Raw genomic sequence first — 24,570 nt, forward strand, 5'->3', positions numbered from 1 at the left:
CCAACGATGAAAGATGATGCCAACGACTAACAACTATTTTTTAAGATCTGTGAAAATGACTGCACATTCAAGAGTCACAAGCTGAAGTAACTGAGTGAAAGTTACTTAGTTTCGCTAATCAATGTTACTCATTTTTTGACATTTAAAGTCAAAATGGCTAAGCGACTGAGCGACAAAATGGCATTTCTAAGCAATAAAAATATCTGTCCAAAGTTTCAGCCAAATCAAAAGTGACAATTAAAAATAGATAACAGATATTGGTCTGAACCTGGGAGGGAGAGATTTCTTTGCTGATCTATTTTGAGTGTAGTATTTCGCATCTTTCCAGATCTGAACCAGCTTCGCCAGGCACAAAGACCGTTTAAATAATTTCAGAGACAAGTTTTGTAACACGAGCCTGTGTTTGTGAGTTTCATATCATCCTGGATGTCTCATTTGTTCCATGTCTTGGTCTTTTGCTGAAGTCTCTTTGCCGGCCGCAGATCATTGGTTGGGCGAAACTGGACTGGGTATTTACTCACACATTCGCTTAACATTATAATAGGTTACTTGTTACATAATGTTAAAGAACTATTTCACGCGAAATCTTTCTGAATATGTTGAAACCTGAAACCAAAATTTTAGAATTTAATCAAACTGCATGTCTCTGACTAAAGGACACATGAATTTTCCACAAGTGTTTGAACTTTTCTAGCTGTTTTTCACAAAGGCCGTTTATGTCATAGTAGGTAAAATTTTCGAAAAATTGTATCTTAAAAACTTTGATCTCTTGTTGTAGAAAAAGCAGAACTTTTTCTTTTTTAGGTTGACATAGAAACGGCAATTTTGGGACTACTCTAGCTCAAAAAGTCACCCTTTGCACAAACAAAAGAAAAATGCAAGACCGAAATTTCATAAGAGGGACAAAAATACAAAGTTTAAACAAAATCTTTTGAATGGAATCGCTGTAATATAAAATAGAACTTAAACCAATTCAATAGGTACTTGTTCGTTATAATACTAAAATTTATTAAGCCATCAACTTTTTATAATAAATTAAAACAGTTATGAAGGAACTATACAGCTCGACAAACTATTCCAACCTAGTTGTCCGAAACAATTCCAAGCTCTAGGTCTGTGGGCAAATGCCACGCTAAATACTTGCATTTGAAAAAAAAAACACTCAAACAATCGGCTCCACTAACGCTCTTCAATCAAAGCTCCGATAAGCGCTTAATACTCGCTTTCAATAGTACTTCCGTTTCCGGTTCGAATGTTGATTTAATACACTCGTTCGAGTAATATATTCCACTTCTGGTGTTGATGATATCCTGAAATAAATATAATTAACAGGTGTTAGAAAAATGCCAACCGACACTCACGTTCCACGATTTGCTTTCCATCGAGTGGACCTCCGAGCGGGAAATTAGCTCCTTCCCGAGTATCTGATGTGAACCGGCTTTACGTATGACCACCTCCAGAGCGTAACTCCGACTTCGAACCGCATCTCCCTGTAGCAGGGCCGAAATGAAGACATCTCCGTTGGGGCTGGGTGTTGGTAGAGAATACACGCAAATGTAGCAATCACATAAATCAAATCCTCGTAATCAGGACGCATCGCAATGCCTCTATGCAGCGAAGACCATCGGCTAACTAATTTATTATACTTACCTCGGACTCGAGATTAATTTCAGCCAAAATTTATGACCGTCAAGAATCAACACCAGGCAGGCATTGTCAACAGGTGTCCTTGGCGGAAGTGAAATCTCCGCCGATGCCGTGCCAAACGAGATGATAGGCGTGCGGTGATGGTCGGTTACGTGCTGCTCCAGTTCGGAAGCTGTAAATCAAACGGAGAATGAGTCCATTCTAATCACAGGATAATGGCCGATCGGGGAAGACTGGAACCTCGGAATAGCCCTCAATGGAAGCTAACTAACAATTAGGATTATATGAAGAGCAAACCAACAATTAGGACCATGGTTGGTTGGCCAGACCAGAATTGTTGGGATTGCAGTAATATTCAGACGTTTAAATATTCCATGGATGTGTAAATCACACTCCACCATGAAATTTATGTATTCACCATCCTTACCGTTTATCTTATCGTTGCAATAGTCGCCACACGGACAGCACAGGGCGGCTGTCCTCGCTTGAGCTGCACTTGGTGGGACTGTGATTTGGATGCCATTTTCCGGTATGCTGCCCAAGCTCTCGGCTGAAACATTGCAGGAAAGGGAAGACGTTGGCCGCCTAGCAGACAGGCTAGTGCAGGAAGCCGCCAGTTCCGGGGCTAGCCGATTGGAGGAGGTACATCGGGGCACAGAAATTGTATTATCGCGTCTGCAAATGAGATTGATAAGATTTGTGACTGTTGGTGATTGAATGATAAAATCACCTGAAAATTTCACTCGACGACAGCGACAGAGACTTTCCCTTCAATCCTTGCAGATCTTCGCTCTGATCACAGTTCGAGTTTTTGCTTAAGTTATCTACGGACGAAGACTTCCCCATGATTTTTGCCAAAAATTTGTGCGTATGTGAATGGATTGGCTTCCCTGTCGCTAGATGTCCCTCGCTGTTGAATGGGCTGCGTGGTTTTTTTCGAGCACACTTGGCTCCAAACAATTTTTCCCGTAACTTGCCATCATTACCTTCGGTCAGATTAAAAGCTTCCGCAATCGACTGATACACCTGCTCTGCTAGCAGCGAACGACCGAAGCTGTACCTTTCCCTGCAAACGGCACATCTTTCCGAACGGACGCGGCAACGAGAACAAACCAGGTGTCCATTCTGGCACTGGAACACCGGCGGTGGAATGGTATCGAAACACACCGGACACTCCAAAGCAGCGACAATGGTTTGCATGCTGGCCGATAGCCGTTCCAAGTTGATCGGCATTGGGCCACAACATAACGACTCCGAGTTACAAGTCGGTTCCATGCCGGTGCTCCAAAGCAGCAGCGTTACGATATCTGTCTTCGAACGAACCATGCCGGCAACTTCGGCGATCCTCATGCCGAGCACGTCTTCGTTGTTCACCTGCGAGAGAAAGAGAGCGAGTAAAAATATAGACCAGAGTTTGCCTACCGATAGGCGGTTTAGCGTAAATGGTTTGCTAAACTCACCTCAAGCACGCAGTCGCCGGCCTTCAAACCGGTCACTTCAGCTGGCGACTCCTCGTCTACTCCACTGACCTGTCGATGTAACAAACATAAGGAGATGGTTTGATGACTTGCGAAAATCTGTAATTATTATTCTCTTCTTATCAAGTGCACAATCTAAGATTCTTGTGAAAAACATTTTGGATGCTTCTCCGGTAGATCACCCTGTATGTTTCGTTTTGAATTTTCAAGCAGTCTAGGATTTGGAATCTTTTTTTAATTCTTATTGTGCTTGGTCATTATTTTTATTTTTTGTTTTTCAAAAACCAGGAGTCACCATTCTGGATACCAAAATGGCATTTGGATTTGATTTCCGGTCTCTGGGTATTATATCGATACCAGAATTACCATGTTTGGCGGTTTTCCACAAAAATGGAAGTTGGCGCCCAGTTTTTGGCCCGCATACGGAAATACCCATTCTGGAGTTTATTTGGTTGTTTCCGAAAACAGGAATTCGCGATCATGGATTTCTAAATACAGGTGTACCTCGATTATACACACCCTCGATTATACGCACCCTCGATTTTACGTACTTCGATTTTACGCACATTTTACCTCGATTTTACGCATACTTTTTCCAAACACATTTTAAATTCGTTTGTTTTCTTCATTAAATCGTACGTAATGAAGGGTTATATATTTTAGACATCGTTCACAAATAAGGGGCCGTCCATAAAGAATGGGAAATCTGCCAAAAACCAGGAAACAGTAACAACAAGGCCTCATTTGCGAAACAGCGAACTTTTTCAAGGTTTATACGTGTCTAAGGGGCCGTTCAATAATTACGTAAGCAAATAGGGGGGAGGGGGGGTATGCAATTTGCTTACGCTGTCTTACAAGGGAGAGAGGGGGGTGAATTGATAATCTTACGTAAAAAAAGCATTGTTAATGCAGCTGTTCAAGTAACCATGTTTATGAAAGTGTGGACGGTAAAAAGTGTAGAAATTTGCTTACGTAATTATTGAACGGCCCCTAACGCGTAAAATATTGGACGTCGTACGCACACAATCTTTTTTGGAGTAATATACTAGAACTTTTATATAAAACGTGTACTGTTGCAAGATAGAGGAGCTGTTTTCAATGGAGGTCAGCGTTATTATGTGGGTAAAAATCACAGGAGGGTTGTGTGCAAAGCCACGACCGCAAGGTTGAAGTAGAATACTTTTACACAGCTCTACCTACGGCTGTACATTGACCTACGGCCGGGAGAATCGGTTCGCGCCACTTTTCGCGTTTAGCCTGGCAGAGGCCTAATGCGCACGGCCAACACAATAGAAAAGTGTTTTCACATTGAAAATTAGACACGGCTTTACTGGAGTAAGTGTTGGCAAATGCATCTACCGCTAATACCGCCGCTATCGTACGAAAGCGCGTCGTTTCATGTGGGGAATAATATCAACAACGAAAAATGACGCGCGTCTAAGCACATCCGAACTGTTTTGCCGTGCCGTTTCCATTTACTCCTTATAACATCGGCCTCAGGGAAATACCGGCTGCACCCACCGCTGAGGCTGTTACCATACTGCTACTGGTACCCAAAGCTATTAACTCTTCAAACTTAGTGTTTTATTTGTTCTCAAATGAACAATTGTTCAATTACATATCGGATATAATGCAATCGCATCTCTGTAATATTACCGACAGTAATATTCTTCTGAACAAAATGATCCAAATTTTCCATTAGAGGGAGTGCCGGCTAATGTACGGCAAAAATCTCGCCCGATCGCTCGCGTTGGCGTTCAGCCTGGCAGAGGCCTGAGACGTGGTGACCAACCAGAGGGGAAATGATTTGTTTAATTTGAAGGCAGCCACAGGCGCAACCCGCTGCTATCCTCTGTTACTGCTGAGTGCTGAAATCTGCTGCTACTGCTGTCAACGTTGTGGACGGTTCATCCAACTCACCTTCCGACTAATGAATGTAGCTAGATTTCCCAGAAACACTCTTTTATAGTCGAAGAGTGCTACGAACTAGGCCACGCCTTTCAGTTCAGTTGTCTTATTCTCTAATATTTTTTAGACGAATTATTCCACAATTCGCATTCGCGAATAAACACCGATGGTGCTCTCACACACGCAACGGTTTTAACCCGTATCTTATTGCGGTTTGTAACATCAACCGATTTCGTTTGCTCGCTGTTGCGTGTTGCATCATGTTGCAACTTGGCAGCTGGGAGACGACGAAATTCTGTTCATGCTGATTGATTGAATCGACTCCAATTAGCTTTGCATAGTCGAACTAACTGCTTTTGTGAATGCGTACTAACAGGGCAGTTTATTATTCAATGTCGGTTATGCTGATCGCAGCCTTTACGCTGCCCCAACAACTAAATTAACTAAATAAAGTAAAAATTAGACAACTACAACAGAGTTTGATTCATTCCGTCCCGAACGCTCGCTGTGTGAAGAAGAAAAGAAGCATTGCTTACTCGGTCGTGTTTCAAAGAGTGCGAAGTGCGGTGTAAAGACAAACTGATAATCCGAAGGTCATCCTGCTATTGTGCTATAGCTGTGCCGCTGCGAAGCTGCCCGTTCTAGCACCGAAAGACTCGGTGATTGTGCTATTGAAGACAACAAAGAAGAAGAGATACGTGATTCTTATGAAGGATCCTATCTTTGTCTTACAGTGGAATTGTAGAAGTATTTTACCAAAAATTGATTCACTTAAAGTTTTGATAAATAAAAACAAATGCGATGCATTTTCCCTTTGTGAAACTTGGCTTACTTCAAATATTGATCTTAACTTCCATGATTTTAATATTATTCGCCTTGATCGAGACACCCCATATGGAGGAGTACTTCTAGGGATTAAAAAGTGCTATTCTTTCTATCGTATTAACCTCCCCTCGATTCCAGGCATCGAAGTTGTCGCATGTCAAATGACAATACAAGGTAAAGAGCTTTGTATTGCCTCAATATATATTCCTCCCAGAGCACAGGTTGGGCAACGGCTGCTCATTGATTTAGTAGAACTTCTTCCCTCGCCACGTTTGATTTTGGGAGACTTCAACTCTCATGATGTGGCTTGGGGTTCCACTTACAATGATAACCGCTCCTCTTTGATCTATAACCTTTGCGATGTCTTCGACATGACTATTTTGAACAACGGTGAAATGACACGTATCCCGAAACCTCCAGCGCGCCCAAGCGCTTTGGACCTATCCTTATGTTCGACGTCGCTACGGTTGGATTGCACATGAAAGGTAATCCTCGATCCTCACGGTAGCGACCATTTGCCTATTCTTATTTCAATTACTAACGGTTCAACTCGCATGCGACCAATTGATATTCCGTATGACCTCACACGGAATGTCGATTGGAAGTTATACGAGAAAATGATTTCAAAAGCGGTCGAGTCGATTCAACATCACCCACCACTTGAAGAATACAACCTCCTCGCGGGCTTGATTCTCGACGCCGCGTTGCAAGCTCAAACGAAGAAATACCCTGGCGTAACGATCAAAGAACCGCCTCCCACTCCGTGGTGGGACAAAGAGTGCTCCAATGCCTACACGCAAAGATCCGACGCGTATCTGACCTTCCGGGATACAGACGATGCCGACGACTTTAAACGTTATTCGGAGCTTGATACCAAGTTTAAAAGCTTGACTAAGGCAAAGAAACGCGGATTTTGGCGTCGGTTCGTAAACGAGACGTCGAGGGAGACATCAATGAGCACTCTTTGGAACACAGCCCGAAGAATGCGGAATCGCGTAACGGTCAACGAAAGCGAGGAGTCTTCAAGTAGGTGGATATTTGATTTTGCCAGGAAAGTATGTCCGGACTCTGTTCCTGAGCAGATTCTTGCAGTGACGCGATAGTATCACCTTTAACGATGGCAGAATTTCCAGTTGCCCTCCTGTCCTGTAACAATAACGCGCCTGGGTTAGATAGAATCAAATTCAACTTGTTGAAGAATCTACCCGGCAATGCCAAGAGGCGCTTGTTGAACTTGATCAATAAGTTCCTGGAGCAAAACATTGTACCGCAGGATTGGAGGCAAGTGAAGGTGATCGCCATCCAAAAACCAGGGAAACCAGCTTCTGATCACAACTCTTATAGGCCGATTGCAATGCTATCCTGTATCCGGAAATTGATGGAAAAAAAATCACAGGAGGGTTGTATGCAAAGCCACGACCGCAAAGATTAAGTAGAATATTTTTACAAGAAAACCGGCTGTTTGCGTGTCAGTCATTTTCAAATTTGTTGTTCAATTCAATATCGGATGAGATACCGATCACATTTGGCGTTATCACTCACAGTGCGAATAAAGTATTCCTTGTGATAAAATAAACAGTGAAAAGCTGATTTAACACTCAAAACTAGACGGCTCATGTGTTGTCAAAATGTGTCAACTTTTCATTGAATGCATTTACTAGTGCCCGCTATCGCACAGAGACTGCATTTCACTAAAGTGCTTCAATGTATCAGCTGCTATCGATGCTAAACCCGCTGCAACTGCTACGCTATCCGTAGCCATGCTAATGTTTTGACCACTATACGCTGCTATTGGTATCCACTGTCCCTGCATCAGCTGGCCCAGCTGCTATCGATGCTGAGATCCGCTGCAACTAGTGCACTATCCATTGCCATGCCACAGCTGTGGCCGCTATCCGCCTGGTATTCACTGCACTGCTACTGCTGCTGCTAAGGGAAGACTACTGTTGTCGCTGTCTAGAACTATTATGAGCGGTTTCGGGTGAAAAAGGCTCTTATATAGGCCAAATAGCATGTTTAAAATTGCAAGGTATATGATTCTGTCGACCGTGCTTGGGAAGCAATCATATTAACGACTTATCAGATCAGTCGAATTTTGCGCTTCAACAAGGATTGACCATTCGCAATAATATAGTTGCTTGTCATGATTTGGACTTGTAATTTTTGAATTTTAATTATGCGAAAAATAATTGTTTATGCTGATAATGAAAGCTTTTCGGATGTTGTGCTCATGACACGAGATGAAACTAAATATAAGTCTGTTCCAAATTTCTTGAAAGTGTAAATTGATTTAAAAGAAAATATTAACACTTCAATTAGGTTTTTATTTCATCCTGAAAAGGACAATTTGTTGTTTAATTCAATGTCTGATAAGATGCCGATCACATTTCTGCGTTATCACTGGCAGTGCAAACAAAGTATTCCTTGGGGAAAAATAAACACTGAAAAGCTTTCCAGAACGTTCTTTTCGTTGGATGCATTTGCTAGTGTGCCTGCTATCGCTCAGAGACAGCATTTCACTAAAAAGCCACACTGCATCAGCTGGCCCTGCTTATATAGATGCTGAGACCAACGTCAACCGCTGCGCTATCCCCGTTGCCACAGTAGTGAACGCTTCCGTTGCCATTGGTATCCGCTGCCCTGCATCCCCTGGTCCTGCTATCGATGCTGAGACGCGCTCCGCTATCCGTTGCCATTCCACAGCTGTGGCCGTTATCTGGTGCACTGCTACTGCTGCTGTATCCACTGTTGCTGCTAAGGGAGGGCTGCTCCTGTTGCAGTCTAGAATTATAATGAGCGGCTTCGAGTGAAACAAGCTCTTTTATAGGCCAAATTGCACATTTCAAATGGCAAGGTCTATGATTCTGTCGACCATGCTCGGGAAGCAATCATATAACGACCAGTCAGAGGCCGAATTTTTCGTTTTGACAAGGCTTGCCTATTTTCAATAGTACGATAGTTTGAATAATAAAATTACAAATATCTGCATTTGGGAAGAATCTTAGAAGATTTTCCAATCTATTGCTGCAAGAACGAAGGAAATCCATCGAATACTAACCGATTTATTAGCATTTGAAATTGGACATATTTTTCACTTTTTTCGGTTTTAGATTTTCATTTTACATCCCTATGCAACCGAACTTCCTGAGAGAAGTATTCTACTTCAAAAATGATACTCCGTCGTTTAGACCATTGGGTCGAATCAAATGGTCTACTATCGGATACTCAATTTGGCTTCCGCCGTGCCAAAGGGACGAATGATTGTCTTGCGTTGCTTTCAACAGATATTCAGCTGGCGTATGCTCGCAAAGAACAAATGGCGTCTGCGTTCTTGGACATTAAGGGGGCTTTTGATTCCGTTTCTATTGACATTCTTTCGGGTAAACTTCACCGACAAGGATTTTCTCCAATTTTAAACAATTTTTTGCACAATTTGTTGTCCGAAAAGCACATGCATTTTACGCATGGTGATTTGGCAACTTTTCGAATTAGCTACATGGGTCTTCCCCAGGGCTCATGTTTAAGCCCCCTTCTTTACAATTTTTATGTAAATGACATCGACAAATGTCTGGCAAATTCATGCACGATAAGACAACTTGCCGACGACAGCGTGGTCTCTGTTACAGGAGCCAAAGCTGCCGATTTGCAAGGACCATTGCAAGATACCTTGGACAATTTGTCTGCTTGAGCTCTACAGCTAGGTATCGAATTCTCTCCGGAGAAGACTGAGATAGTAGTTTTTTCTAGGAAGCATGAACCTGCTCAGCTCCAAGCACAATTAATGGGTAAAACGATCTCTCAGGTTTTGGTGCATAAGTATCTTGGTGTTTGGTTCGACTCTAAGGGCACCTGGGGTTGCCATGTTAGGTATCTGATGAAGAAAAGTCAGCAAAGAGTGAATTTTCTTCGTACAATAACCGAATCATGGTGGGGAGCCCACCCAGGAGACCTTATAAGACTTTACCAAACAACGATATTGTCTGTTATTGAGTACGGGTGTTTCTGCTTCCGCTCCGCAGCAAACACACATTTGATCAAACTGGAGCGAATACAATATCGTTGTTTGCGTATCGCCTTAGGTTGCATGCAATCGACCCATACGATGAGTTTGGAGGTCTTGGCCGGAGTTCTACCGTTGAAAAACCGCTTCTGGAGCCTGTCTTCTCGTATTCTTATCAAATGTGAGGTCTTGAACCGTCCTGTGATTGAAAATTTTGAAAGGTTAATCGAACTTAATTCTCAAACCCGTTTTATGACATTGTATTCCAATCACATGTCCCAAAATATTAACCCTTCTTCGAATATTCCAAATCGTGTCAACTTATCAAATACTTCTGATTCTACTGTGTTTTTCGATACATCCATGATAGAAAAAACTCGTGGAATCTCGGATCATTTACGCGTGCAGCAGATCCCTAAAATTTTTTCCAATAAATATCGAAACATCAACTGCAACAATATGTTCTACACTGACGGATCACTTCTCGATGGGTCCACTGGCTTCGGTGTCTTCAATAACAATTTAACCGTCTCCCATAAGCTCGATAATCCTGCTTCTGTTTACGTCGCAGAATTAGCTACTATTCAGTACTCCCTAGGGATTATCGAAAAAATGCCCACGGACCATTATTTCATCTTTACGGACAGTCTCAGTTCCATTGAGGCTCTTCGATCGATGAAAGATGTTAAGCACTCTCCGTATTTCCTGGGGAAAATACGGGAACATCTGAGTGCTTTATCCGAAAAATCGTTTCAGATTACCTTAGCGTGGGTCCCTTCTCACTGCTCGATACCGGGCAATGAGAAAGCGGACTCTTTGGCTAAGGTGGGCGCATCAAACGGTGAAATTTATGAAAGACCAATCGCTTTTAATGAATTTTTCGCATTTGTACGTCAGAATACGATCATCAGTTGGCAAAATTCTTGGACCAGAGGGGAACTGGGAAGGTGGTTACATTCCATTATCCCCAAGGTATCGACGAGCCCGTGGTTCAAAGGGTTGGATGTAGGTCGAGATTTCATTTGCGTGAAGTCTCGGCTTATGCCCAATCACTATAGATTTGATGCGCATCTCTGTCGTATTGGGCTCGGGGAAAGTGGTATCTGTGCCTGTGGTGAAGGTTATCACGACATAAAGCACGTTGTTTGGTCATGCCCTGTACACCGTGACGCCAGGTCTAAATTTCGATTTTGGAACCAGCAATTGAACCCCACACGAACTCGCCAGGAAAACCCGAGGCCTTTCTTTATATCTTGGCTCAGCGGCACACACCATATGGCAACTTGAACACCAGCGAACAACAACAACGAACCAAAGCCAGCAACTAGACCCCGCACAATACCCTCAGAACCCAAGGATTACAAGCCCCTGTCCCAGCTCATGACATCGTGGCTTAGCAGAACAAATCCATACATGCTGCATATTCATTCGATGATCATCAGACGACCATTCAACTACAAAACACTGATTGAATAATACATGCTAGTCTTAAGATAGACTTAATTTCAGCTCGTAATCGGCAGCGAGGATAAAAAATTTGCTTATAGATTTTAAGTCATCCGATATAATAGGCGCCGTTAAACATTGAATTGTATTTGTGCCGTGTCAAATAAATGATTTGTGAAAAAAAAAACAGAATTTGATTGCATCCCGCACAGAATGTCTGTTTGTGTTGATGCCAGAAAATTATTAACCATCGATTATTTGTTTATTTTCCTTGAAAAAGACATTTTGCGGTTCAAAATCGGTTGCTGATCGCAACCTTTGAGCTACCCTAACAGTGGAGGAATTGAGATACACGGACAACATGCACTGTGGAAGCTATTTCACATTCAGTTAATTAGACGGGTGCGACAGATTTAAATTGCTAGGATCCAACACAGAATGCTTGCTTGCGTTGTCAAAAATTATTAACTTTCAATGACTTGTTTATTTGCCTTGAAACAGGCATTTTGATGTTCAAAATTGGATTTCCTGATGGCAATCTTCTTGCTGCCCCAACACGGGGGGAATAATGGCAGTCTGGCGACACACGCTGAGAAGAACCGCGCTGCTCCTGAGACGTGGTGACCAACCACAGGGCTAGTGCTACTGCTAAGGAAGGACGACTGCTGTTGTCGCTGTATAGAACTATTATGATCGGCTTCGGCTAAAACAGGCTCTTATATAGGCCAAATAGCATGTATTCAATTGCAAGGTATATGATTCTCTCGACCGTGCTTGGGAAGCAATCATATAACGACCAATCAGAGGTCGAATTTTTCGTTTTGACAAGGCTTGACTATTTTCAACAGTACAATAGTGTGAATAATAAAATTACAATTATCTTCTTTTGGCAAGAATCTTAGAAGATTTTCCAATCTATTGCTACAAGAACCAAGGAAATCCATTGAATATTAACCGATTTATTAGCATTTGAAATTGGACATATTTTTCACTTTTTTCGGTTTTAGATTTTCATTTCACATCCCTATATAGCCGAACTTCCTGAGAGAAGTATTCTACTTCAAAAGAATGTGTGATTCACACATTTACTCACACACACATATACACACACATACACATACACACATACACACACATTCAGACACATACACACATACATACATACACATACACATACGCACACATACACACATACACACACATATACACACACATTGGCACACATATATGCACACATATACATACACATATATGCACACATATACATACACATATACGCACACACATCCACGCACATATACGCACATACACTTACACTCGTACAAAAGAAATACACACACATACACACATACATACACGCCCATATTCATTGTTTTAAGTAATTCCTTTCAAGCATTTTGCATATGTTCTGGGTGAATTTCTCACGGCCCATTAGAGAACGTCTATTAATTACGTAACGTAAATAATTACCTTCTTCGGCTCCTATGTCACTTTCTTTTTTGGACCCTTAGTATTGTTTTTATGTATTTCCAAACTTTCCAACCCCCCTTTTGAACATAACATACTAATTGGATGATCCCTTACATGTTTTCTTGCACATTTCCGATCACGGAAGTTTATTTTGGGCAATAAAAAAAAATAAAAAATCTTGATTCGATTTTATGCACAATCCGATTTTACGCACACTTCAAAAACGAGAATGTGCGTAAAATCGAGGTATACCTGTAACAGCTGGAGCTTATTTCCGGTTTCTAGGCATCATTGGGTGACATTCAACTATTAACTTAAAAAGCCATAAGTCGCGTAAGAGTTCTGGGATTAAAAATTTTCAATTTACACCCCTCATTAGGAGCTTGCCGAAAGCTGTAGCTCTACGTCAAAAATAGAAAATTATACAGAAAATAAGGATTTAAAGAACAGAAAACGTTTTTTATCGAGCATTTCTGCTCATATTATTTCACTATTTTCAGTTGGAATGATTATTTTCTGACATGTTGAGTATCAGTTAAGATTTCATTTTACATTAAACTTTTTTTCTCATTAAGAGTAACTTTTCATAAACTTATAAGTTGCAATTTATGCCACGATACTTAAAACGCTCCACCCTGGTCCTATGCATCTCCCGGCTACAAGCACGAAATGAAAGACGAACGAAACATCAACTCAGATCACAAAACCAAGGGGATGAGATAATTTGGAAATAGACGAGAACTTTTTTTTCATGCTGGACTTATTATCAAAAGTTTTGCTATAATTTTCATAATAACAAAATTTAAAAAAATCAATTCGTTTCATAAATCAAAATAAATCAAAATCAAGTGTAGATTTAAATTTTTGTTTTTGTTTACAACATTAGTTTCTCAGTGCGTAGATTTTTCGCAAAGCATTGTTAGTTCTCTGCAACTCTTTTCTCAATTTTCCTACACAACAAAAGGTTTCTAAGATACAATACTGTAAATAGAGTCCAAACACATACGCCCTTCCAGATAATTGTTCTTGAGTAAAAAATTGTCCACCTATGGAAAATAGTCAGTGTTCAGAAATTTTATTAATATTAAAGTCACTTGCGCAAAAACAGTAAAAGTATTATAACACGGATTTCGCGTCAACTCGGCTGAGGGGCTGGCCGCACTTTCTCAGAGTTTGATGAAACTTTGTGGTTGTGTAAACCTCATTAAACTAACCATCTTCGCATTCTGAGCAGCTCCAATGTGTCAATTTAATTTTTTTTTTTCAAATTGTTATATTTGTATTGCCTGAAACTTCGCACAAATGTGGTAAAAATGTCATTTTGTGCTATTAATAAGCGTATTTCAGTCATGTCACGATCAGTGTTACGTCTTCGGTAGAGTGGTACATTGTAATTTTGTTTTACATAAGACGCGAATGACCCATACAATTTGAGCGTCTATAATAATTAAAATAATAATAAGTAAAAAAATATTACAAATTATGGGTCTTTCGATCTCAAGTGTGCAAAAATAGGTACAAATGTGTCAACAAAAAAAGCAAAGCAAAGCCTCGGTGCTACATTCCGACTCGGAACTTGACCTTCTGTTTACTATACACAGACTTCGCAACCAACTGTTAAGTGTACAGGACAATTGCGGGGCTAGCGCTACGATCCTACTGACACTAACAGTCTCTCCCGAGTCAAGACTCGAACCTAGGACGACTGGCTTGTTAGGCCAGCATCGTACCTCGAGACCAGCTGGGGAATAAGTCAACAACCTTCATAAATTTAACTTAATTTTGGAAAATGGTTCATATGAAATCACCTTGCAAAAATCACAAGATTGGTGTCGATATGACCAAATTTTCAAATAGGTTTGATGATTAAGTCACTATATGGTGTGATTACTGTCGTTAATTTAAGTAAGCAAAATGAGTTAAAAAAGCACGGTGCTTCAAAATTATGATTCATGTTCAAAACCATAATAAAAGTTCTTTCCGGGAGAATTTAGAAATGTCTTAGAAAAAGACATGATTCGATATAACGTAAGTTCGATGTAACGTTATAACGAAGAATTTTTTTTCCTTGGTGCTACATTCCGATTCGGAACTTGACCTTCTGTTTATTTATACACAGACTTCGCAGCCAACTATTTAGTGTAGGGGAAAGGGGGGCAGTTTCGGAAAAACAAATGGTGCAATGTTCAACCAAACTAAAAAAACGGTTTAACGTGGAATACCTGTATCAATTTTGAGCGGTAGGGTTGCCAGATATGTTTTTTTTACTTGAAAAAATAAATTGCATTTTTCGGCAAATCAGTGTATTTCGATTTGAAAATTTGTTGATTTGATCGTATTTCTGAGACAATTTTACATGAAAATCACTTATCATCCAGAGGAATTATGAAAAAAATTCGAGTCGTAGCATCTCTAAGGAATAAAGTCAAATTTATTCTGATTTGCTTACAATTTCTATTCCTATTTTTTGTATCTCAGGAAATATTTTGATTAATTACATTCTGAATTATACAATTAAAAATATTGCAGAAGAGTTCAGAATAATATGAATTTTGACCGAAAGTGTTGCCAGTTGCTTGGATATCCAAAAACAGTTTTTTATTATTTTGGAATGTTGAAATCCTAATTCAAACATCAAAATAAAAGGTTTTTTTATTGATATTTTTTCTGGAGCCAGATTCTAAAACCTCGAAGTTACTTATTTTCCGCTGTTCAATAATTTTTATGCCAGATATGGCGTTGTCAACAAACAATTTCAAATTTCCCAGTATCAGTAAAATTACTAATTTTCTTTTGGTTCTACTTCTGAAAATATTCAAGAGTAAAATGAATTAAAGGTTTCAGAGATCATGCATTTTTTTCGAGGCAGTGTTGTTAATTGTCGTTCTATGCGTGATGAATAATAATGTTCCATTTATCACTTCAACACAACATTTCATTATCATCTGTGGTAAAATTAAAAATAACTTTTCTACAATAAACTAGAATCTCTTCCTAGAGAAAATTTTGTCAGTAAAATAAACCAAGTTAGAACCTAAAAATTTCAAATAAAAAAACATATGGGTCATTCCATACGAAGTGACCACGAAAAAGCACAAACTTGGATACGACGTTCACAGATGTTGCTCAAAGTTGGGAGAATTATTCATCTATTGTCACTTTGGAAAAATCCCAAATTTGGTGTCGATTGGAATACCCCCGCTTGGTGGGACCCCCTTTTTATTTTGCAAAGTCACGCATTTTTTGTTCAAAATCTCTTTTTTCCGGGGCAACACTTCCGGTCAAATATAATATTTTTTCTGGACTCCTTGGTTTTTCACTATCACTATTTTCCGGGTGTCTTACGTTTATAAATTATAAAATAAACTAATAACGAAACTAACAACTATTTTCGTAAAAATGTTATATCTCAAGATTGGCTCATTCTACCTAGGGATGATAGTTGTTTCTTACGTTAAATTTTGCAAGGAACACGATGAAATTATCAATTTTAAAATAAAAATGGCTGCATTCGCCGAAAAATTTAAATTTAGTTTTCAAATATGGGGATTTTTCCAAAGAGACAGTAGATGAATAATTCCCCAACTTTGAGCAAAATCTGTGATGGTCGTGTCCAAGTGGCATGTACAATTCGTATGGAATGACCCATATTTTGTATGGCACGGTGTCAAAATTTCGATTATTATCGAATTTTCATGTACCTCTGATTTTTTTTTTCGCAGAAATGTTGCCAACTGGATAAGAATCAAGGAACGGAAAGTTAAAAAATATTTCATCGGCGATTTTTCGAAAAAATTGAATTATTTTTTTTTTTTTTTTTTTTAAAGGGGGGATTTGTTAGTAGCTTAAGTATTTATGATAAATATTAGTAAATAATGAGTATGTGTGTCCAATCACAAATGGTGACTTCTCAACACTGTTAGAAATTTGTAATTTTAATTGTTAGGATTTGTTTGCTTTCGCAATTAGGACTTATCATTCGTAGGGATTTAAACCTACTTGTCAGAAAAGGGGAAGTAAACTTACAACTAACTTAATTGCTAACTTATTGGCTATAAAAATTGAATTTATTTATTTAAAAGACGTTCAGCGCAATAAGAAAAAAATTAAGATGTAATAATTTTTGTGGAATGCAGAAAAAACGTACGGGAATCCAGAAAACCAGTTTGTTTTCATGTTTTTGTAGATAAAATTAGCTTAATGTTCAATCTTAATCGGATTGGGTAAATAAATTCATTAAAACACATTCTTTCTTTGAAAAATTCAAAGTTATTTATGTTTCAAAATTACAGCAGAGTACTATTACTTAATATGCAGACTATTGTATGCTACAATACAACTCATAATCTTATCATTATATCTTGGATTGATAATGGGTACCTTATAATTTTCCCATTTCTTGGAAAAATCTTTATGGATGGCTTCCGTTGTTTGCTTAGGGAAGCTTTCTAAGCCTCTTTGCCGATTTGCACAAAATTCCACCACATGTTGAATTATGTGGAACTTTGGGGTGCACGGAAGTTGTGCAGCTTTCCACGCGTTACAGGACGCACTGATGCAACTACTGTAGTCGTCTCGCAGGTCCACTCCAAAACAGGCATCATCAACGTTCTGCAGCGTCTCCAGAATATTGAAATATTTGGTTATGGTTCGATCATTGATGTTCAGCATTCTTCGCTTCGTAAGAAGATTGCGACAGTGCCTTCCCGTAAACCCGAACTGAGCAGGTCGAGTTGCACTTGAGGCGGCGGTCCAGGATTGAGCAACATCTGGATTATATTCCTCAATTGTATTGTATATAGAATTCACCACGCCCAACAGGAGATGTAGCGACGGAAGGGGACAAACGTTCAAAATCAAAGTTTTGTTACTTCCATGGAAGAGAGGTTCATGGATGCAGTTGAAGTAACTCTTTGCGGCTACTCTACTCGCTTCAGCTGCTTGCCACAAAGAGCTCTGTTCTTTCACGGCTCCGATTGTCCGCAAACCCCTAACTTTTTTCCCAGATCACAATTTTTCACGGTACAAATAGCACAAGGATACATTGAACTATTGCTCATTACACCCGTTACGATTGTAATGATCTTAAGGTCTCCTGGAAAAATATGTTAGGGTAAAAAAATAATTCCGTAAGTTAAAAAACTCATACCAGTGATCATTGCGTTAACCTTGCCAAGTTCTAGCTTCGACCAAATTTTGCTAACATTCTCATAGTTCTCCTGAACATTTTCCACTATCGCGAGGATAAAACAGCGCTTAACTCCGGAATTCTTGAATTTCGATTGATCAGAACCTTCTTGCCTATCCTCAACCATAAGGATATATTTGAGTGATCCTTGGCCGCCATCGATCCCCACTAGCAAACGTTCATTTAATATGTTTCGTCGGGCTTTCACGTTATCTATCAAACCAGGAACACTGCGGCAATACACCAAGTGGTGATCTGCGTAACTAGTGACATTGTCACTGGTTTTCGTGAAGTTTGTAACTCAACAACAAAAAAGTCATGAAGTTCGTGTGCTGAGGATGTGAGGACTTCTTCCAATCCTGGTTGTATGGAGACAGATTTAGTCTCAGGAATGGCACGAGCAAGTTTAGCTAGATTGCCGTGTATTTCCTTCATAAAGACTGAGAAAGCCAAAAAACAAACCAACCTTTGAAAATAATATTTCAGAGAATCAAACTTATTTATATTAATAATGTTGCAGGAAGTTTTTAACCACATTTATTGTTAGTCACAAACTCGGACTGTTCTTATTCCTACTCCCCGTTGGCCTAACGCCAACAGCCACAAAAAACGATTATTATAAATTTCCAATCGGAGTCGAATACTTCGTGGGGAGAGTAAAATACGAAGTGCCCTGCCAGCCGTTGCCATCCAGGGTTGAGATAGGTTTTATCATCCATCACCACCGCCACGTCGCGATTCGCTGGGAAGTTCGACTTAATCATTTTATTCAGCCGCTGCCGAAGCGTCATTTCCTGCAGCTCCGAGACGAGTAGACGGAACTGCCTCTTCCTGACATGTTTGTCCATGTTCGCCAGGTAGTTTTTCTCTATTTGGCTGGTTGCAACGATCTTCCGGCCAAGCGCTGTAGCCACTTTTCCCTCGGTCTTCCTCTTCAGCATACTTTTAAGCTTCTTGTAGCTCAGGGTCAATGGTCTTTCTTTCGATGCTCTGATTGTTGTCCAATAGCGCCAAGATGTTGTAGATGCCGGAACGGGCGTATCTAGTGTCCACGAACTGCCGCACGATGTCCATTTTCGACACGACGAGGTTCCGTTCAATGAACGCGCTCCTTTCTGAATGGAGTAGCTTCACTGTTACTATGATTATAATTATTTATTATTATTTATTTCTACAATTTATCTGGCCAAGGTCTTAAAAAATATTACAATATTTGTGTCAAGTTCATAAAATGTTCATTCTTTCAATCTTCTGCACGAATTTATCCATGGATTCGTTGAAGTCAAACACGTGCTCAACACAAGCAAAAGTTCTTATACAGGCGATGACAGATTCATTATAACCGAACGATGTGCGATGAAAAGGGGTCTGCAGAAATCCAGTTGAACGCAGAGCGCGTAGTGATGCACGAAAGTTCACGAGAGACAAAAGCTTCGGTGAGTCGATTCCTCCATGGAGTAATTTGGCTATAAACACAGCTTGATGCAATCGGCGACGGTGCTCAAGTGTATCATTTCTGATCAAGCGGCAGCGATCTGGATACAGAGGTAAGTTAGCTGGGTCACGCCAGGGGAGCTTACGTAATGCAATACGGACGAAGCGTTTTTGGATACGCTCAATCCCCAAGTTCCAGGTAAGTTGGTGAGGAAACCAAACCAGATTGCAGTTCTCGACTATTGGGCGTACTAATGAACAGTAAAGCGCTCTGCGCAGTGCGGATCATTAAAACCACGGGCGAGTTTTATATAACACCAAGCTGACGTGTAGCTTTTGAATTTATCGTTGCGTGATGTAGTAGAATGTAAGTTTAGTGTCAAGAAGAACACCTAGATCCCTTACATGATCAACTCTCTTCAGTTCCAATCCGTCGATGCGATTGTCGAAGATAACCGGGTTTCAAATACGATGGAAGGTTATAATTTCGCATTTGGCTATATTAACCACAAGCCAGTTTTTTTCGACACCAGCTGGTAAACACATTCAAGAAATTTTGTAGACGACGGCAGTCTTCGATAGTTCGAACTTCCAGAAACAACTTCAAATCATCTGCAAACACCAGCTTGCAGCCATCATCCAGTAGCAGTGTCACGTCATTGAAAAAAAGTGCCAATAGTAAGGGCCCCATATTACTTCCTTGGGGAACTCCTGACTTGTTAGTAAATTGCGATGAAATACTAGAACCAAGTTTTACGCGTAGAACTCTTCCTCGTAAATACGAGCTCAACCATGCAACGAACTGGTGGGAGGGCGTGAGATTTTACAGAGAAGTATTGAACGAACGATCGAAAGCTGCTTTGAGGTCGGTGTGTATCGCATCAACTTGAACTTTTTGTTCTATCTGTGAGATGCACGATGAGGTGAACTCCAACAAATTGGTACAGACAGAGCGGCCCGGTATAAATCCATGCTGAGTGGTTGAAATATAGTGCTTAGTGCAGGAGAGCATATAACCGCTTACTATGATCTCGAATAGTTTAGACCCAGCAGGAAGGCTAGTGATGCCACGATAATTTCTAACGTTTTGCCGGTCGCCATATTTAGGTACAGGAAACATCAGCGACTGCTTCCAAACTGCAGGAAATTTTCCTTGCGTGAGAGACTTGTTGAAAATGTGGCATAACGGAACAGCAAGAGCGGCAGCACAACGACTAAAAACAACAGCAGGAATTCCATCAGGATCTGCCGAATATGACCGTTTCAATTTTTATGCTGCAGCCAATATCATATCTGTTGTAATCGTAAAGGTTCTCAGGTCGACTAAACCGGGGGGAGCACCAGATGCCGCTGATTCAGCCTCGAAGTCAGAGGCAACTTTATCAGCAAAAACAGAAGCGAAGAACGTTTGCGGCTCACATGACTCGGATTCCGACGTTGATTCATCATTGTCGAAACATGCATTCACAGGTACGGAAGAACATTTCCTTTTGGTGTTAACGAAGTTCCAAAAGTTTCGCGAATTCCTTCGAAGGTCGGTCTGCACCCGTAGCACATATGACCTGTACAGTGTGCGATTTAAATGACGATACTCATCACTATGACGTTTAAAATCAGACTCCGTAAGCGCACTTTACAAACTACATTTTTTTAAGTTTGGTAAAACGGGCAGTGTATGCAGTTTGCGAGGATGCGAAAATGAACGAGAATAGAAGGTGTGACTTTAAAAAATTTTCTCTCGTCCAGACGGGACTCGAACCCGCAATCTCCGTTGTCTCCGGCAAGGTGTTTTAGCCAATTAAACTACTGGGAAAGGTATAAGTAGTTCTAAACCAAAGTCGAATCACCCTCTACTATTGTGTTCCCGTATCTCAGCACGCCACGATGAACTGCACACACTGCCCGGTTGGAGTGTATTTCTCTAACTGAAAGACTTCAGAACGATCGATGGAGCTATATTTTTGCGCCCGATTTTTAAAGTTTCCATACGATTTCATATGGGAAAATCCACTTTTTTAAAACTTATTCTCTAGAGATGTTCACTTGACCTCTAAAAATATATCGATACATGATATTTGTAAGAAATTTTCCTGGGAAAAATTCTTCTGAAGACCGTAAGGCGTTACGATGCTTGTGGGAAAGGTTATTCATTTCAAACTGAATGAATATATGACGAACGGCTCACCAGTAACTCTACGGTGAGTCCAGTATCCAGAAAGTCACTAAATTTGGACTGATACAATCGTTGGGACATGTGGTAAGAATGTGGGACAACAATCCCACAGAATCTCAAATCTAATAATTCTATTATTTTCTATACTGCTGACTTTTGTTCATAGGGAGAGCAGTTTTTAAATACGTGGTCCTGTTTATTGGTGACATAACATCTTCCTAAAAATCTAGTTTAAATTTACATATAGTATATTACATATAGTTTTCATAGACTTATTGCTTTACGGAAAGATTTTTTGATTCAAACTTGGTAATAATGCGAAATAAAAGTGATTTTCACCTTACCGACTGTAAAAAGTGTGTAATATGTGAAATATTGCTAAGGTGCGATTTACCTCAGGGTACGGATTGAAAGAGACACCATCTGCTACAACATATCATATTCTCTAGAAAGTATTCAATTGAAACATTTTAGAGCGCCGAGCTTTTTACAAACACATTTTCAATTAATTCCTATTTTTATTCCATCTTAATTTTCTTGTTAACCTTGGAAACTTTTTTTTGCTCTTTTGAGCTTTCAGTATGATTCTTGATATAAAGTTATTTTTAACCAACTCAGCTATGCTCAAGGCATAGCGAACTTAAAATATTAAAATTTCATGAATTGATGATTAGCAGTTTTGATGTATAAATTTAAGCGAAGACATTATCTATACTACTAGAGAATTAAGTTTTGAATATGTTAACCACACATTCGAACTTGACTCATACATAAAATTTAGTTGTGGAATGTTCCGAATCAATATCACGCAATCATTTGTAGGAAGCAAGTGAAATAAATCATAACGAATAAATTAAAACAAATAAGAGCAGCCACCGCCTTGCAAATAACCCGGTGACCGTGTGGAAATCATATGGTAATTTGTTTGTTTTGCCACCGTCTGAGATCATCTTCTTCTAGAGTCTAACTAAAATTGTTTTTGGTTCACGGTTGGCTTGAATCCTACAATCATTAAGAAGCCCCGGAGAGAAGCAACAAAAAAAAAACAACCACACAAGACAACAACCTGTTCCTCATGGTCAAAGGTAAAGGCCACAGGGGCTGTTTTGTCTCTCGAGATGCTCTGCCACTCGAGCCGTGTTCAGAATCAGACACAGTAGTGCTGTGGAAGGATTTGTCTCTATTATAGTTTATTGGCACTCGTTGGGGTTCAACATTTTAGCGCTTCAGTTGTTGAACAGTGAAACCATATTTACTTTTCAGCACGACCAGAGAAGCAAATCGAATTACCAAGTAAACAGATTGATTAGCGATTAATCGAAAATTGATTAGCGCGTGGTTTTTGGTTGTTAAAAATCTGGCAAACGATAATTTACACCTTCACATTTGATTTTTTAAATGAATAAATGTCAAGGCTGTTAAATGATAATCAAATCACGACTTGTCAATAACTCACCCAAGGATAGGGATCCCATTTACTTCGTGACAGATGAAAACCGCACGATCCGTCGGGTTGCTTGGGAATGTGCAGTATTCTCACGGAAGGATTGTAATGATCATCAGGACCCGCAGATGTGTCCGTTCCGTTGCCGTTCTGCGCAGTACCGTTCGTACTCAGCTTGATCATCGAGCTGGATTTTATCACTGAGGTTTCGACCATTCCAATAACCGATAAAACACACACAAAAATCACACCCTTTCGAACGATTTGGAATGCTACAACAATTCCAAGCAGTCTATTAAAGGAACGCTTTAGTTACGCGAGCCTCGAACAAGTTACACGTTTTTGCGACCGACCGTTTGCGCACCTCATCAATGACTAAAATCGTGGGGTTCGCCGCTTATTCGCTTCCTTCCTCGTCAAATATCCAGCGCGAAACGCTGCGCGCGGTTGTCTTGTCGTTCGTGGCTCAACAACGCGGCGCCGCTGCTGAGGAAACCGGGGAAGAAGGCACACGACACGAGATCCACTTTACTTTCAATACCAACCAGTCTAGCGGTCTCTGACACAAGCTTCCGAACAGTGAGTTATTGAGGCTGGCTTCGGGTCTATAAAATATCAAAACGTTATTTAGTATAAACTAGACATGAGCATGTTTCGAAACCATTCAATCGAAACTTTGTTACACTGTTCGGTGCGATCCGCGATCCTCCCATGCTGCATGAGTCAGGCGAGCAAAACAGGCAATAAGTAGGTAATAGCACCAACGGAACCTGTCTCCAAACGCCTCCAAACTCGTCGTTGTTGTTTCCAAACATTACGCACATGAGCACGTGAAGCATTGGCTATTTCCGAGTTTCCTCGAGTTCACGTTTACCGCCTGGCGCGCGCTCGTGGTGTAGCGTTACGCGATCTCGCGTTCGGCTCGAACTCGTACTCTAACTCGGAGTCGATGACGTACTAATTCGAAAGGCAATCACGGATCACAGGCACGATAAAAAAAACGATCAAGAACCTAAACTAACCAGCAGATAGACGAAAGACCTCGGCTGCAGTTATCGTCCTATGGAAATAACAGAACTAGCGGTTTCAACTAGTTTTACTGGCTCGCGAATGTTGCAGTCATCTCCGTTCTTATGACGCCTACATGACAGAGAGATAAAGGTTGGCCCTGACCTTCATCCGGATCAAAGCCATTCGGAAACTCATTGGAAATGCATAGGTTCAGTTCGAACAATCACTGCACGAGCTCGCCCGGTAATATATCCTGGGCTCTAGGGTAATCAAAATGGAAATAGGTAATTACCTTGAAAAACCTTATAAAAAGAATAATTTTAACAGCTTCGCTTATTTTAGATGAAATTGATAGGCTTACCAATAATAATTATTTCCTGATTGCTGAAGCATTGTTCTGTGATCTGTGTAATTCGCGTGTACCTTTATCCTTTGGAGCGTCCTTCTACCAATAACTTGACCAGATCGGTCGTTTGTGAATTTCTGTTAATGAGAGGACAATGACATCTCGTATAACACACTTTCCACATTGAAAGCAAATTGAAG

At 40.3% G+C, this 24,570-nt stretch overlaps 1 protein-coding gene across 1 annotated transcript; it reads right to left on the reverse strand.

Annotated features, from left to right (window-relative positions):
- Window positions 1–1,018: 1,018 nt before the first annotated feature.
- LOC129730420 (uncharacterized) lies at window positions 1,019–23,416 on the reverse strand. Its single transcript, XM_055689745.1, has 7 exons — window positions 23,026–23,416; window positions 3,108–3,176; window positions 2,378–3,021; window positions 2,075–2,322; window positions 1,651–1,819; window positions 1,362–1,527; window positions 1,019–1,310 (listed from the first exon to the last, which is right to left on the reverse strand). Exons 1-7 carry the CDS (start codon window positions 23,227–23,229, stop codon window positions 1,194–1,196), a joined length of 1,617 nt encoding a protein of 538 aa, XP_055545720.1. The 5' UTR covers window positions 23,230–23,416; the 3' UTR covers window positions 1,019–1,193.
- Between the last annotated feature and the right edge of the window lie 1,154 nt (window positions 23,417–24,570).

Source organism: Wyeomyia smithii, chromosome 1 (assembly GCF_029784165.1).
Source record: "Wyeomyia smithii strain HCP4-BCI-WySm-NY-G18 chromosome 1, ASM2978416v1, whole genome shotgun sequence".
Lineage (NCBI taxonomy): Eukaryota > Metazoa > Arthropoda > Insecta > Diptera > Culicidae > Wyeomyia > Wyeomyia smithii.

Coding starts and splice junctions, on each gene's coding strand:
- LOC129730420 (XM_055689745.1), bottom strand. CDS start 23,229: ATGGTCGAAACCTCAGTGATAAAATCCAGCTCGATGATCAAGCTGAGT. Junction 3,022..3,107: donor CCGGCGACTGCGTGCTTGAG/GTGAGTTTAGCA, acceptor TTTCTCTCGCAG/GTGAACAACGAAGACGTGCT. Junction 1,820..2,074: donor TTGCAACGATAAGATAAACG/GTAAGGATGGTG, acceptor TTTGATTTACAG/CTTCCGAACTGGAGCAGCAC.